The sequence below is a fragment of the Manis pentadactyla genome, chromosome 7, assembly GCF_030020395.1.
Source record: "Manis pentadactyla isolate mManPen7 chromosome 7, mManPen7.hap1, whole genome shotgun sequence".
NCBI lineage: Eukaryota > Metazoa > Chordata > Mammalia > Pholidota > Manidae > Manis > Manis pentadactyla.
In genome coordinates, this window is record NC_080025.1 from 14,433,335 (window position 1) to 14,451,154 (window position 17,820).

General features: G+C 41.5%; 1 protein-coding gene across 2 annotated transcripts in view; it reads right to left on the reverse strand.

The window, feature by feature from the left end:
- Nucleotides 1-3,552, reverse strand: part of ZDHHC2 (zinc finger DHHC-type palmitoyltransferase 2) — a 60,376-nt gene extending 56,824 nt beyond the window's left edge. For both annotated transcript variants that reach the window (XR_005026582.2, XM_036894203.2), the window contains exon 1: nt 3,281-3,552. Coding sequence is in view for 1 of the 2 variants with exons in the window: in XM_036894203.2 (XP_036750098.1) it covers nt 3,281-3,407 (127 nt within the window). In the remaining variant the exon portion in view is untranslated. The remainder of the gene's footprint in view (nt 1-3,280) is intronic.
- Nucleotides 3,553-17,820: the final 14,268 nt, after the last annotated feature.

Consider the following 17,820-nt stretch of genomic DNA (forward strand, 5'->3'; position numbering starts at 1 on the left):
AAAAAGGTATCAAAAGTTATAGCAATTTTAAATGTTAGCATTTAAAAGGGAAAACTTCATCTTCTTCCATAAGTAAGGTTAACACTGCCATAACGTGTCTAGTAGGTCCACTGACTCAAGCATGCCTGAGGTTCAGACTAACCTTATGCCTTCTAATTCTGCATCCTTAGATGCCACCTTACAGATTTCACCCTTTGACTGTATCTTACCTTATGGAAAGCAAGCTAAATAAGTAATTAAATGGACCAAAAGATAGATAAGACACCAAAGAAGCTGGGGCAAAGAGAGCAAGGAAGAGGGAAGGAAGGGGAGGAAAGATAATATGAATAAAAGAGCCTGATTAAAGAACAAAATAGATAAACATGTTCTGAATGATCACAAGTATTAATAGTCTGGTAGAAGAGGAAGGGAACTTACCCAAACACTTGACTCTCTTTTAATATATGTACTTTTCATATTTTTTAAATTTATCCATATATTTCAAAAAGAGATATGAATTTTTTCTTATAAAATGCAGTCACTAAGCAAACATTATGCTAACTGAGAAAAAGTGCCTAGAGAGCCACACACATCCATGTTGTTAAATATAGAAGCTAACTGTAATGAGAATCATTATCTCCAGTTTCCAAGGATACCAGGATAAGCACTGCTCCTAAATTGCAGTTCATTCAGCAGAGGGCGCAGAATAATTTATAGTCAGGGTCATCCCCGGATGGGAGCAGATGCAGGGGGAGGACCAGGGTAAATCACCCTGTTAGTTCTCTTCTGTTACCTACTCCAGTTCCCAGCCCCCAACCCCACCCTCCAGTCTCAACCCTGATCCATGTTCTATAGGTGAAATTTGAAAAAATCTGATCGGAAATAGTGACCTCCAAAAGAAAAAGAATCCACAAAGGGCAGGGCAGCCTGAGATGTGATGACTGCTGGGTGGTGGTGGGGTGGGGGTGGCAAGGAAGGTTGGCATCCCATTTGCTTTGTTTGCAAAAAGGAGAGGAGGCTGGTTTGTGTGTCTGGCTGTGAGTTTGTGCCATCTTTCCCAGCACCCAGGATGGAATGGTGCAGTTCATTCCAGCTTCCCACCCAATCAAACTGCCCAAGCTTCCAGAGCTTACCACTCCTACACTACCTTCCTTTCTAGAATCAAATTCATTTTAGTTTGTTCTGTTTTCTAGACTATGCTATTTAGACCTTTCATACAATTACTACTTCTTTCTATAGTAATAAAAATATTAAAACCACTTTCTAACAACCTCAGAGATACTAGCTCTGAGAGTCATTTACTTGCTTATTCATTACCGATTGCTTTCAACAGGACAAGCATCGTACCAAGCTGGTAGGCAGTAACAAGAAAGTGATAGGAGACTTCACTTTTGGATATCAGGTAAAGTATCAACAGGAGACTCATTCTCCCTCTCAAATTTTCACCTACCAAAATAGTGATGTAGATCTCATGGAAACTTTAGGTTTATCTTAAGCTTACATTAAGAAAATATGATCCAGACGTAACAGTGATTTTCCATTTAGTTCCTCCTCCATCACCTATCTACCCAAATATGAGACCTCCGTGTAGCACCTCAGCCAGAAGCACAGGTAGTTGAAAGGCAAGAACAGCTCTCCCTGCCTTCATATGCTTTCTCCCAAGGGGCAGGAGACAGTGCATCAGGCTAAGCTCCTTAGCTTAATGTGGTAACAGGAGAATAAGCTGTCTGTTTTGCTAATCAAGGTCTTCTGGGATTTCTCTCTTTTGCACCAGTTACAATAATGAAACTATTCACTGCTTTTCAGAGTGAAAACATGACATATAATGAAGGTTTCTAGTAGTTACGTAATCTATATGGTGTATCTCAAAAGGGCAAGCTATTTTAATAGTAACAGTTAATACAAAAATTGCATGTTTCAGAAAACTTTCTACCTATACATTTTAGATTACTTGACTATCACATAGAAAGGCTGTCTTAATGATTTTAGTGCCACCTAATCTCCCTTTTTGAAAAAAAGCAGACTCACTTTTTTGGTAGTGAAATATTGTTTCTAAATTCAGTAAAGAAAATAATATCAAATTTAAAAACTATATGAAATGGGAAATAAGTCTTAATTCTCTTAAAAGTTATGTCAGTCATTATTTTGGTATATTATTCTGACAGTACTTCTCACAAGGGGGCAACATTCTGAGGTAGGAGGGCTTCCAGACAAGATTCAGGGTAGGAAACCCGAGGCTTTGAAAATGCTTAAGTTGAGAAGGTTCAACTAAACGGGTCACTGTTTAAACCTTTCTCCAAGTCCCACTGAAAGCTAGTGCTCCCTCGGGCAGAAATGTCGACAGGTCCTTAGGAGGGGCACCAAACAGAAAAAGCACTCCCGAGTCCCTGACAGGCGGCCATCCCGTTTTAACACCTGTTCTGAACCACAGATCAGCTCTCACAAAACCTCAGAAGGTAGAAACCTGCTTACGTTAAAGATCATAATTGTATTCCCTCATTATGCACAATCAACTTTGGTTTTCTTTAACCTTTAGCATTTAAAGCACTCTACCCACCAACTCAGGAGCCTAAAACTTGGACTTTTAGCCACCTGGCTCTGCGGATGAAAACACCTCGGGTGGTCCCTCCGCCCCCCCCCCCCCCCATTATTCCAACATCGAAATTATGGTCTTGCGTATTGCTTATATCTTGGAAAATACTTTCTAGTAGCTCACCCCCTCCACTTCCTTGTAACTAGAAAGTGTCCCACTGGCAATCCTCACATCAGAAAGGCTGCCAAAACACCCCCAAGTGCTTCCACAGATTTTTAAAAAGTGGATTAAGGACAACCGGAGAGGGAGAGCTCTGACACCAGAGGCCGAGGCCCCCGTCCCCGCGCGGGTCTGGCGCAGCTCGGACCAGGGCCCAGCCGGGGGCCCTCCGGCTCGAGCGCAGCCTCCCCGCCCCGTCTCCGCCGAGGCTGCCTGCAGGGGGACCTCGGCGCTCCCGGCGACCGTCCGGCGAGGCAGGGGGTGTGGCCGGCGCGGCGGAGGGTAGTGGGAGGCGGAGGGGGCGGCTCAGCGGCGCCCCGCGGGGAAGCGGCTACCCCGCGGCCGGGGCGCTGTGAGGAGAGTGCGAGCGGCCGGAGGCCCCCGGAGGCGGCTTTCGGCCGCGGCGGCGCCGGCGCGGAGGCAGCTGGTCAGCGGCGTCCGGGCCGCAAGGCGAGCTCAGGCGGCGCGCGGGGCCCCGCGGCCGGGCTGCCGGCGGGCGGCGCAGGGGCGAGGGGCGCGCGGGGGCAGCGGGCGGCGGGGCGCACTCACCGACGCACAGCTGAATGGCGTAGGCGTAGTAGGACCAGCCGAGCAGCAGGCAGATGAACACCACCGGGACCCAGTACAGCGCCCGCCGGCACCGCCGCCGCGCGCCGCCCGGACCCGCGGGCGCCATCTTCCAGCCGCAGCCACCTGCCCGGCTTTGCCGCCGCCTCCCGCGGCTCTGCCTCCGGCTGTGGGGCGCGCTGGCCGCGCCCGGCGCCCCCGGCGGGACGGGCCCGGGGGCGGCGGCGGCCGGTTGCGCCGCGGCCACTGCCGCCGCCGTGGCGCTAACTCCCCATCCCGCAGCCCCGAGCCGGCGCCGCGGACTGCCGGCCCTTCAGCCCGGCGGGGGCGAAGGCTGCGAGCGGCGGGGGCGGCGGGGAAGAGGAGGACGCGGAGGGGCGGTGGGAGCCTCCGCCCCGCCCCCGGCCGGCACCGCCCCCGCCCCCGCCCCTGGGGAGCCCGGCTGCGCCCTCGGGCGGCTGTCCGGGCGCCCGGGCCCTCGTCGGCTCCGTTCTCCCGCCGCTGGGCGCGTCGGCGGTGTCCGAGGGGGGAAGGCGCCCCGCCTTGGCCCCGCCGCCCCCGCGTGGGCCGCGGGCGGGGGGCGGGGCAGCTCGGACCGCGCGCGCCTGGGAGGGGGCAGCAGCCCCGACAGCCGGAGCCGGGAGCCCGGAGGCGGGCGCGGGGCGCCCTGGAGAGCCTTCAGGCCCCGAGGCCAGGGTCCCCGCTTCCTGCTTGGAACCGTCCCGGGGGAGCGGCGGCGAGGGCGGGGCGCCTCTCCGGGGAGCTCACCCTGGGGTGACAGCCTGGGCCCCGGGGAAGCGCCATCCACCCGAGGGTCCGGCGAGCAAGCCGCTCTTGCTGGTCAGGAATCCAGAGACCACCGGAGTTCCAAACACAAACTGTTTCCTCTGAGAAGCTGAGCTCTTTTGTTACTTCGTGATTAACAACTACTACAATCCCGCCATTCGCGCCGCCCAGCCCGGCGTGCGGGGTCCCTTCCGTGCACCTTTCCAGGCCGTTCTTCACGTGGAGGCTTCCGCGGCGGCTGCTCTAAACTTGGTTTATAGCTGGTTCTAAAGTGGTGCTAGAAATCCTGGGTGGGATTCTGAAGCCCTGGTGTTATGATTGATGAAATGGGAAAAATATGAATGCTTTTGAAATTTTCTTTTTTCCATTCATGTGATTATAAACGCACCTGATTCTGCACGAAAACACCTCGATAAATGTAGTGCATTTGAATTTTATACATAATTATGTATAAGGTGCACAATTTTACTTAACGTTAATGGATGTACATATACACACCACACAGTTACCGTATTGAATTACATTACTTCATATGTAGAATAAAAAAGGTTTTTAAAAGTACTGACTTCCATAAAAACAAAGAAATCTAAGCTCATATCTTTACAATTTTATTTGTGAGGGGATTAAGCAGCAGGCTAATCTTCCCTCATGAAATAACTGCTGTATTACCCACACCCCAAATCTTTTTGCATGTCTATTCAAAAATTCATAGAAAATGCCAGTCAAGTTTCTGTGGGACTTTAAATAATTGAAATGAGAAAATTTGCGTTCCAGACAATCATTTTATTTTGGTGTAGCGCCTTACACCCTTTATTGGCTATCCTGTAGAGGAGATGAGCATAAAAATGTAACTTTCCGGGAATCCTCAACTTTTCCCATGAATGTCAACCTTATGTGGCCATTCAAAAGGGTCTAAAAACAAGAAACCAAAGTCCCTTCCAGGACTGAAATACCCCCACAAAGATGAGCAAATCCATGACTGAAAGTCACTCAAGACCAATGAGGAAAGAGAAATAAGGTGTCCAATCTCCCACACTGGAAACTGGAAGAAAGTGAAAAGTACCTCTTTAGACAGTAGATGCCACAATGCCCTGAGCTGCTTCTCTTCTACACGTAACAGTCTTACAGGGTCTTGAGGTCAGGAATGGAGTCACACTCAACATTTTTCACGTCTTTTACCCTTTGGGAAGAATTTGCAGACGTAATATCTTTGAAGGAAGCTACATTCTTACTACTTATCTAAAATGTTATTTAAGTGTTCATATTTATAAATATTTGGAATAATTGCCACTTTTAGTAATTTTAGGAGTACTACTGAGTTCTTCAAGGGTCTTACTCTTATCTTTAAAAAAATGTTTAGCTCAGGAATAGTTGTCTCTAAAACCATGTAATAACAGAATTTGTCTCTGCACAGGCTCTAATTAGGCATAAGCATGCATGCATAAATGTAAACTCTGGTGAGTAGGCAATCTCTAGATATTAAGCTCTAATAAGAGTGGAAAGATAATTTTAATTTTTAGGAATAGAGAGGCTTTGATTTTCTTAGGGGTTGGTGCTTATTTAGGGCTGTGCATTACTAGGAAAACAATTCGAAGGTCACTAGGAAAACAATTCGAAGACAGTAACAAAGAAACTTCACTAGAAACTTAACTCTTTAGAGAGAAGTACAGAAGGTTCAACTCACCTATTTTAGATGAAATGATTATATGAAATTGTGGATTTCATGTAATGATTTTGATAAAACTGTTATGGCCATTTATGAAAAAGAAAGCTACAGCGAAGGAGGGACAGGGTAACATTAGGGGAAGAGGAGGAAGTGGAGGGCCAGGTAAGTAGGAGGGCAAGGGAAGCATCCAGAGTGGAGAAAGGCGCCCGTACCTGGCCCACTGACTCCCTAAAGCAGAACTCCGTCCTTACCAGGCTTCCGCCTGGGTGTTCCACCCACTCAGTAGTTCTTCAAAACCATTCACCTCTCAACATTTTGAACTCCCTGTTGGATCAGACTGTCCCCACAAAGGAAACTTGATCTCCTTGTCTCCCTCCAGCCAAGAACTACTTTGAACCAGTTCCCAGGAGTCTTCAGTCCCCAAACCTCTAATCTACCTTGCCATCATGGTCAATATTCCAAATCTTCCTCCTGCTTCCAGATCCATAGTAAAATGTTCACTTACTTCTTTCACTAATCAAGAAGAGCACATCACCCCAGCCCAGGGAGCCAAGGACCCACCCTGTCTCCAGGGCATCCATGCACCCTGGAGACTGGGTGGGACACCCATCGTACTATCTGTGTTGTGCCCACCTGGTATCTTCAGACAAACCACCTATCAGAAACCTTCGTAGGTCACTTGCTTGATAGTTACTTTTCCCTTTTGAACGTGTTCTTAGGAGGGAAACTGCATCTTTGAAGTATAAGGTCAATTAAAAAAACTTATTAAGGTATGATTGATATACGTAAGGTCAATTTTTTATTTATCTCAGCTACATGAGAAATTGTGTTGATTTTGCTATTAGGGTATAGTACTTGACAAATACTTCTACAAAACTGCCTTCTGCACCTTTCAAGGACTGGAAGAAATGAAGCTGAGATCGGGATCCATTCTTTCACTTCAGACTTTCCCATCCTTACTAGAGTGGTCTGTCAAAGTACTGAAAGATCTCTCACTGTTTTCTTAAACTACGCTTATTATTTTTTTAGGGGGGTTTGGGGGGGAGAATCCTTTTAGAAGTTAGCAACCCGTGACATCAGTGACTCCAGGGTTCATTTGCACTTTTTCATAATAGTGGCCAAAATATTCTCTGTAGAAGAATAATAGCATGCCCAAAATACATGTTTATGGACACATGGCTTTCAGAGATTTATAATTTGAAATTAACCTGGAATTGAATAGAATAGGATTAAAGATAATTTCAAAGGTTTAAGGAATTTGGGAAATTCCCAAAACTTTGGGAAGATTGTGAAGTGAGAAAAACTTGTTTCTGGCAAACCTTGCCTTTCAAGCACCGGAGGATCTCTGTGGGAACATTAACCTGTCTTGCCACTAGAGGGCAGACGCACACCAAGGAGTGTTCCTCTCCTGGCATCTTTTTCAGAGATTTCAATGCCATCAACCATTAGGTTGCCCAAGCCAATTTACAAGTTATGAATTATAACTTCATGAACAATTATATCTAATTAGAGCTAATCATAATAGTAATTTCAAAATTTTATAATTATAATTCCTGGCTAATGATTAATAAAAAACCGTTTTTGGAAAATTGAAAATTAAAAGAACAATTTTCTATATAGCGAATCAGTCTGATTCTGCTTCCGCTTCTCTACAGTTTGCACTAAGGTTAATCGCTTTTAGAAATAAAACTGAAACTTTTCATTTAAATGAATGCTTTTGCCTGCACCGATCCCCTCCCTGGGCCTGAAACGGCAGTGTCTACGAATCTTAACGTTGAACAGATATTTCTTCTCCAGGGACTGGCAGGATCTATAAGGAGTGACAAAATGGCAGAAGTTCAATTAGAAATTATTAGGAGGGGCTATTGTGGAGTGGAGAGGTCAACGGCCAGCAGAGAGTGACCAAGGGCAACAGAATCCTGTAGTGTGGTGGCAAGTGTCCGCGGAAATCAAGGCCAGCAGCGGCCTCCTAGGCAGAGTGTTCTTGGCAGCAGGACCTTGGCGATGAAGCCGATTCATCGGTGCTAGCTCAAGCCCGATTCTCCAGGCTTCCTGTTGATTCTGTAGGGTCTCTATACCTGCAAAAGCATTTTTTGTGTAAGTCAGTTAGTGCTGACTTGTGTTTGCAACCACAAACATCGACTGGTACACAGTTTTAATTTCATTCTAGATGCCACTTCTTAAAAGGTCAGTTTCAGGACATGAAGATGGAGGCATTACAATAGGGATACAGGGGAGCTTGGTGCCCTTCAAGTTACACTGTCTAGACCTGTACTGTCCACTAAGCAGCTGCTAGCCATATGTGCTTATTCAAATTTAATTAAAATTTAAAAAATTTTTAATTCCATTTCCTTAGTTGCAGCAGCCACCTTTCAAGTGCTCAAGTCACATGTAGCCAGTGGCTATTGTATTGAACTGTGAAGATTTAAAACATTTCAATCATCATGCAGGAAATTCTGTTGAACAGAACTAATTAGACATTTTCTCTGGTCTGAGTATTCATGAGGCTGGCTTTATATTTATACATGCAAGAAACAAAGAAGCTCCCCCTAATAATTATATCTCTGCTGTTTTATAGAAATAAAAAACGAGGGGTAATAGGAAATTGAAGACACTTTAGGTTTATATAGTAGGAGCTGTCTTCCTTTGAAGGTGTGAGTCTAAAGAGTAAGGAGCCATTGCATCATAATAAAGGTTAAGACTACATTCTTCAACCTGAGGCTTGTATACACATGGTACCTTTCAAAGGACAAGCAGGGAGAAACCTATCAGAATTCCTCTATTCAAATTCCTATACATAAAGCTATCTCTTAGATTTAGCTTTCCAACCAACAGTGCTTGAAAATAAAGCCTTATTACTGGGTAAGTCCCGTCTTAAAGCACAGAATCATCTATCTTCCTCCATTGGCCATCAGGACTGTTTTTGTTCTGTTGGTTGAGCAGATAATGACTGGGGAAAGCCAAAGAATAACTGGTTATATTCAGCTCTGTTTCAGGCAAGCTGTAGGCTAGATTAGTCATGCTGGATTTTCTGTACAGCAGATGTGAGGGGAGGTGGGATTAATGTGTCTCGCCCAGTGGTGGGTACAAACCCACACTGGCTCTCACTCAAGACACTCTCTTCTGAAAAAAGTAATTTTTTAAATTAAAAAAACATTTAAGTAAGAATTTGCAAGTACTGTCAACTAAACATAACTTAGAGATCAAATTCCCATTTACAATTTATAATTGTAGAAAGAAACAAAAGCCTGCCAGGGTTTTTCCAGTCTTCCAAAAGAACAGGATAAATGAAGAGTAAATATTTAAAGATGACGTTTAACAAAAACGGCATATTGGCTTCAGATCCAGGGTAGACAAATTCTGATTATCAGGGACTCTTCGGTGAGCTAGAATTTATTCAGTGTAAATTCTCTCTTGCACCTCAGAATCTTTGAGTCTGTAATTATTTTCAAGAGATACTTGGACACTCCAGATTCTAAATTTCTTTGCATTTTTATTTCACTGGTTGATAAAACATTTCTACATCTCCAGACTCATATTTTGGTCTTTTTGATGGTGGGTCATGCTATGAAATGCCAAGTTGGCAGTAGAATATATCAATAACCTTCATATCTGGAATATAAGACAACATAGGTTTTTGTTTTTCAAACCTTCAAAATAGTGGTCGAGGGTTCAGAAGCCAAATGAATATAGGTTTTGGATTTTAAGCTTTACATAAAATAATAGACTGAATAATACATTTTTGTTCTTTTAAGCTTCCCTTTGAAGTCAATAAAATATTAAAGACAACACTTTTTTAGTTTCCAGAAAGTAAAAAAGACTTGACAACTTGGCAGAGTCACTTCATGAATTGTTGAAAAAATATGTCAATTTAATTATAATGTAGAAATTATGCAGTTTTTAAATATTTTTAATGGGTAGAAAAGGTAAATTGGCCTTTATTTATACATAATATGATAATGAAACTTTTCCAGCGGTTAAGTATAGAGACCTATAGGGATATATAACTACCTTTAATTAGCAATATCTTGGAATATGAATACACAAACTTGAATGCAAATTCCAGTGACTTAAACTAACATTAAAAACATCAATATTTGATTATTTTGCTAAGTGTAGTTGTATTTCAATGACGTTTACTGCCTCCAACACTGGGATAAAATATCTAGTTTGGTTAAAAGGACTAATTCGTTTTCTTTATAAAACAGCAGTTAAAATTATCACTAGAAAATCAGCTGAAGTTTCCAATATGTTTATAAAATTAAAAAATCATGAACCTATTGAGGCTGCTTAAATATCACTAGGAAGTTATCAAATTTTCTGTAGTGTGTATTATTTAACAAATATTTATTAGCCTGCTATATGCCCATGTTCTGGGGATATTCAAACTAAAAATTATGGTTTTTAGCCTCAAGCTTATGTTTATGTGCTAGTGAGGAGACTAACATACACTTTCAATCATAAGATAAATGCACTTTTAGTACTGTACCAGGTACATCGGCAATAGAAGAGAAATGACTCGATGTGCCAGAAACAGTCAAGGAAGCCTTCTGAGACAAAGTGGAATTTGCAAAGTGTAAGGAGAAGCAGGAGTTTGTACCATGGGGAAATGAAGGGATGATTTCCTTGCACAGGATGTGACCTCTCTTCTGAAAGGTCCATTTTGGGAACTAGAAGGAAAGGGGGTATATTATCAAGGTCCAGACAAAAAAAGCAAAACCCACCCTAGGTAATTCAATGGAAGAGATTTAATACAGGAAATGAAATTCAAATTTGTTTGCAGCAATAGATACCTAGTATAATAGCAAAGGAAATATTGTTCTGAAGCATTTATCTAAGTTCAAATATGAGGCAGTTAGCATCCTAATCCCAAGTAATCATGGCAAATTATTGTCATTTAAAGTACCTGGAAAGAGCCAGAGAGACACAGAACAAAAGAAGACAGAGAGAGAAAAGAAAAAGAAAATGAGGGAAAAAAGAAGGAATAAAAGAAAAAGCTAGCAATAGAGGGACATGAGAAAGCATATATATAGAGAAGATATATATGTATATATTTTAGCTACTGTCTGCATCTACTATCACAGAAGGCAAATTCATCTCACCGAGGCTGAAGCACCATAGTTGCTGGGGCTTGTATTTTACTAGGGATTCTCAATTATGTGAGTAACTGTATTTATTAGTTTAGTATTAGAATGCCCAGACATAGGTAAGGAAAGGAGTAAAGTAAAAGTCAAGCGAAAACTGTATTTGCTCTTCAGGGTTAATAGGTTTTACTTCGTTCATTCATTCATTCATTCATAAATTCATCCACTTACGTTTTCAACATATAGGTATTGGTTATCTACCAGGTTTCAGATGTGCTAAACACAGGATTGAGCAATGCTTTTCAACAATAAAGCTTTATTCCCACTTCATAAAGGATATTCCTTTGAAAAAATGTGTTGTGTGGGAATGAGTATTAATCTGAAGCCAAATTAAAACATACATATATATGTATTTTTTCAGGATGACCAGATTTTATTTTAAATTAGCTGTGAAAAATAGAAGCAATTTTTTGCTATTTTAGCTTTGACTTAACTTGATGGTTTTCTTAAACTAAGAGTGGGAAAATGCAAATTTTTTGAATATATAATTCAGAATTCTTGTGCTATCAGCAGAAGGAGCTGACAGGAAGACAGATTTTGTTTTAGCCATAGGCATTCCTCTTTTCTGTTTTTAGGAAGGGAAAACTAGTAGACAGAAATAGTCCTAGATACATGACTATATTTCACATGCACAGCATAAAATATTCATAAATAGGTGCCTGAAAACCAAGAGAATTCAAAAGATGATGACAATGACAACAATTAAAATAGAAAAATATGCAGAGAATAGGTTTAAAGTATTTGGCAATGTTTACCTAAAGAAAGTTTAAAAGTATTTTCACTCTCTTTATTCCACTTTAATAGTGAGCAAAAGTATCACTTTATGTTTTTCAATAGCCTGTGAGTTTTTTAATCTTTGTGTTAATCTTCAAGGTCAAGTTTATGAACATGATTACAAGTAATCTGACTCTACACAAACAGGATATTATTTTAGGAATGATACTAATATGTATTGTTTGCTAAACTCAAGGCTTTACAGGCGATTTCCCATTTAATTTTAAGACGCACTGTTATCATTACCTCATCTCTCACACATAGAAAAGCTGAAGCATGTGAAGTGTGAGACCCTTCCTTACCTACAAACGTAGTAGTAACAGAGGCAGGATTTGAACTCGGGAAGTCTGTCTCGACAGCCCCTGTTTAACCATGCTCTTCTTAATAGATGTGATAAATGTATTTCACCTGTTTATGCATATTTTCCAATTTATCTTTTTGGAAATAGTTATGTCTTCTTGGATTCTGCTTTGGGTTCTTGCCTGTTTTCTCAGTTCTATCCAAGGATCATTCAACTTCATAATTATGCAAGTGCACACCTGTCCGAATGATACAATGACTCATTCTTTTAGTTGGAAGGTAAAAACCAAATTGTTTTTTAAAAATACCATAGGAATCTAATTGAAAAGTTTCATGAATCACTTAATGAGAAAATGGCACAAGGATCTCAAGTATAGAGAACCTCAGACAATTGCTTTTTTTTTTTTTAGACAATTGCTTTTTAAAAGTGCTTATCAACTATGTATTAATCTTGAATGAAAATGCTTCTCTAGCAAGATATTGTAATCATGGAAATTTAGGATGTCAGAACCATTTCAATGGCTTTTAAAGAATTTTTAGTCATTCTTATATGCTTGAAAATAAAGCATCTATTTATTACAGAAAAGTGAGGTGATCAGTATTCTTTCCAGCTTTGGGTAAATGAAAGATGAAGTTGATATCATTATTTGCCAGTTCTTGCATTTTTTTCCTTGCAGCTGACATTGATCATTTCCTTCCCTAATTTTTTCCCAGTCTACGTTCTCTATTACAATCCTTTGCCCAGAGTTGAGGGTATGTCCTCCATGTCCTTTAAACACCCATTTTTACCTAAATAGCTTCTGTCTCATGTAAGATTTTAAAATGTTGTAACAACTTGCTATTATTTATAATTTATACATTTACATTCTGTTGGAGTTAGCTTATCTGTGTACCTTTTTAAAGTGAACCTATTTGGAATTTGTCTGTTAGAGTCCCTGAGTCATTCTGATGAAGCATCAATTCAGATAATTCATCATAATGGCTCTTTGGGCATCAAATTCTCCTGGAACTCAAGGCTATGTGGTGCCATATACTCCGAGTGTCATGACCAGCATACTTACCATCTTGGTAGTCTTTCTCCTTACATTTTTTCTGCTAATACAAAAAACATTTCTCCATTACCATTTTGAGGTTGATTAACATCCATTTCCAAATAGCATAAAATATTCTTTTTTTCATTTGTTTCTTACTATCTTCTCTCTCACCAAACTCACAGACACCCTTGAACAATGGCCCTGATTTCCATATTCCGGGCAAGGACTGGAATACATACTTTTTGGAGCCTATTGCAAAATGAAAATGCAGGGCTCTTTGCTCAAAAAAGCAGGAAAATGTACTAAGGTATTATAGTTTTTTTTTTCTTTCTTCTGTGCCTCTCTCAACTTGTTAGGATGTTTTTTATTGGCTATTTAAAGTCATTTTCAGTAAATAAAAATTGAACATTTAAAATTATTAGCATGACTTCCACTGTTCTTTATATTGTGCATTGCCAATTTTAAAAGCAAGTATCAGAATATTTGACTCCTATGTGAAATCTCCAGAATCACGTAACAGCTATTTTTCATGGCATGGCTTCTGCGAGTGCTTCCAGTTGGCCAGCAGAGGCATGCCCAAGTCAGACTCAGGAAGGTTGTGAGGAAGAAGAGAGGGTTGTCCCACACAGATAGGCTGAGGTGTACTCCTCAGGCATCGGGAGTCCTGCAAGGTGAGCGTGGACCCGACAGGTGCCCTGGGAGTGCATCGTACGACTCAGGATACACCTGCATTTGCTCAGACCTGACAGATGCCGGCTTCCCTTTCACACCAGCTGCTAGACTCATGTACCACCCTGCAGCTGGGAGAGCACCTGGGAGGTACAGTCAGATTATCTCTGCTTCTCACAGGCTTGATGTGCCACCGCACAATAGATGGGCAGCTACCAAGGGTATTGCAACCTCTGAGTTAGAAAGCTCTCCGTACTTCGATTAGGCCTGGGCGAAAGGCTCACCTCTACGGAGTTGTGGCCTCAGGCTGGCTGCCACGGACGCCCCATGGCAACACCAGCTTGGGGCAGGATGCTCCCACCATCGTCTGCCCCAAGACTGTGGGTGTGGGTGCCCTTCCCCATTCTACACAGAGGCCCCTGCTGGGGGGACAGAGGGTGGAGGCAGACTCAGGGCAGGGGTGGAGAGGCAGAGGCTAGCAAGGCAAAGAGTGGCCAAAGGCCATCCCAGGGAAGTGGGGAAGGAGTGGGAAGGAGAACCTCGCGTGTGAGCAGAGAGTTCAAATGCCTGTGTGAGCTCCACTGTCCGACTGATTCACTTATATGACAAACATTCAAAGATATTATTAAGAATTTCAAGAAGGTAATTGCAGAGCATTAACCCCAAACGTGAGGCCTTCTGTCGTGGGGCTTTGTGCAACTGCCCTGGTCGCCAGATCGTGAAGCCAGCCCAGCTCAGGGATATTATGAGCGGGTTAGTATTTGACCCACAAGAGGAGTGGTGTAAACAAACAACACAGATTTAAAATAAAATAATGAGAAAATAATGTCTTATTGTTCCTTCCCATGATGCATACATGAAAACTGAAAAACACCTACTTTATTTTTTTTAAGAAAATATGAGAAATAACATGCTCATGAATATAAAAAAATTTTCCCCACTCAAAACATTCAAGCCTCTTGGTTAATAATAATAATAATGCACTATTAGCTGAACATATCTTATGTGCCAGACATTATGCTAAACACTTTATTTAAATTTAATTCATATTTTTATGAATTCATAAAATTATCCCATCTAATCCCTATAACATGGGTTGCAATTTATAATCCCAATTTGGAGATGAGGAACCTGATACAGGGAAGTCAGTTTTAGTCTAAGACCAAGAAATGAAAAGAATGGTCTACCATGATCAGAGTTTATTAATATTAGGAAGCCTATAAAGCAGAAAGATCACATCAAGAGGTCAAAATGGAAAAACGTATAGTTGTGTCAGTGCAAGCTGAGAAGACATTTGAGAAAATTCAACAATCATTCCCTTTTCCAGACTTGTCCAAATGCAGGAGATTAGGGATACTTTTTAATAGGATAAAGTATGTGTCTAAATCAACAGGAAAATATTATGCTTAACTTGAAACGTTAGAGATAATCCTTTTAAATATGAATTCTGAAGATTTCTGCTATTGCTATTAGTATTTTACATTGTTCTGGGAGCTATAATCAATGTGATAATGCAAGAAATAGAAATAAGTACAAATATATAGGAGTGATAAAAACACATTTATCATCATTTACACAAAATATGACTGTCCACCAGAAAACTTGAATCAGTAGAATAAATAACAGAACTACTAAGAGTTTAGCTAAATAGTTGAATAAATCAACTACAATAAATCAACAATAATCAGAAAACCAAATGGGAAAAATTTCCACTCTTAAAATCAACAATGAATTTGCAGGATCTAGAAAAGACCTTATGTAAGAAATAGTCTGACCTAGATAATGAAAGCCATAAACCTTGAGGATGAATTACTGGAACAATAGTCCTGGATAGGATGGAATTACAAATGTGTTGTAATGGTTAATTTTTTGTGTTGTACTGACTGGGCCATGGGATACCCAGATATTTGGTCAAACATTTTTCTGGGTGTTTCTGTGTGGGTGCTTTTGGGTGAAATTGAGATTTAAAATGGACTGAGTAAAGCAGATGGCGCTCTCTAATGTAGGTGGGTCTCCACCAATCAGCTGAAGGCCTGAACAGAACAAAAAAGGCTGACTCTCCCCCAAGTAAGAATTTCTCCTGCCTGACTGCCTTTGAACTGAAACATTGGCCCTTGAACTTGCCAGCTTCAGACTGGAACTAAACCATCAGCTCTCTTGGTTCTCAGGACTTCAGACTCAAGATTGTAACTACACCCCTCCTGCACCTCACCTTGCTGACCCTCCTTGCAGATCTTGGGGCTTGTCAGCCTCCATAATCTCATGAGCCAATTCCTTGTAATAAATCTTTCTGTATATATGTACATCCTATTTGTTCTGTTTTTGTGAAGAACCCTAAGACCGTTGTTAGTTCTTTCCAAAACTCAGATGGCTCCCTGCACTGTGACCCTCAGGAGCTGTTTTCTGCAGTGCCTCATGGAGTCTTACCCCTCTGACGTGCAGCTTAGTTAGGATTCAGCTAGACATAAGAGCACCCCATGCAAATTTCTGGTGTGCCTTCTCTGCATGGCTCCCTCTTCTCTGGTACTGTCCCACACTATCCTTGACTCTGGTCTCATGTCTTACATCCCGTGAACTGGTTTTCTGTTTGGGCTTCACTTCCCTCTGCTGCTATCTGGAAAGTGTTCCCCAGCACAAAGCCAGAGTGAATGTAGAGGCCGCCTCACAAGTGTTCTTTCTCTCCAGGATGAAGGCCGTGAAGTGATTGCTGTATAATGCTGTAATTGCTTATGAAAGCAGGATAAGTCTAATACCAGTCACTCAGTCATGGCTGGGCCCATAACTCTCACTTGAGGTACTGGTTTCAGCAATTAAATATTTTATTTCTAGAAATTCTATCTGGTAAGTGTATCTGTTTAATCCTTACTGTTTTTTGTTTTTGAAACTCATTTTTGTCATTTCATAGTTTGTTTCATACATGGCTCTTGGTGCAGTCTGTATTCTGTATTCAGTTCCAACACTGTATTCCTTGGGGTCTAAACTTATTGTTTCTGTTGATTTTCACCCAGAGCAGCTGGCCTTATCTGAATTTGGTAGTTTGAAAGAGGTTATGCTTGATTATAATCTATGAGTCTTATGGGATGGTTTCTTCTGCTTCAGCCAGTTTTGGGTGTGTGTCTGTATGTGTGTGTATGTGCACACTTATCTCAGGACCTCCTTCAAGGTTTTAACTCAGAGGTGCCAGGAGTCTCAGAATCAAGCTCTTCTCCTCTTTGTTGTTCCAAGGCTCAAGTGCTTACAGACTGTCAGCACAGCACTCTGGCCTCAGGGCAACCCTACCCCTCCACAGAGGCTGCAGGCTCCCTAGCCCAGTTGCAAGCACCTGTGAACTCTGTTGCTCTGGCCTGGGATCCTCACCTACGTTCCTCAACATTTTCAGCAAGTCCAATTCACACTCCACACTACCTCATCTTCGCCCCAGGGTACTTGGGTTTCAGCTCTTAGATTTTTTTAAAATTTAGTTTCACCTCTTTTTTTTCTTTTTTTTTAAGTTTTGAAGGGAGAAATCCCTGGAGACTAGAAATGCTTTAGTGCATGCTATACTTAGAGGTCTAGCCACTAAAGAGGAGAAATAAACTTTTGAGCTTCTAAAACTTCAATTATCAGGGAGCAAAAACTCATGTATTAATTTTATAATCAGAAAAATGAAAAAGCAACTAACATCTGTGTCTGAATTACTAATAGACATATTTATATAGCAATGAATCACTATGAGAAATTGAGTTATTAGTATAATCTATTTAGCATTTTTGTGTTGCTTAATTTATTTCACAAATCCAATGACTAGCTAAAGGATACTTCCATAGACTGGCTCTTTGTAAATTAAAAAAAAATCAACATATATAAGTTGACAAATGAAGACTGACACTTGGCTATGCTTTAATAGGCTAAACACCAAGAAAATCTTATTCCTTTATTTGTTCATTTTGCAATAAGTCTTGACATCACCTTCTCCTCTTTCTTAAATTTGCTTACTTAGCAGGGCACAATGCAGTTTTGATGTGCAATCTGCTTTCAAAAGAATCTTTGGGACAGCTAATCTTCTGTACACTCACTGTAATTAAATATTACAGCACAAATGGTACATAAGATACTCACTTTCTTGAGAACCTCTTAGCACCAAAGAGCAATGACATAAAAAAGTATAGA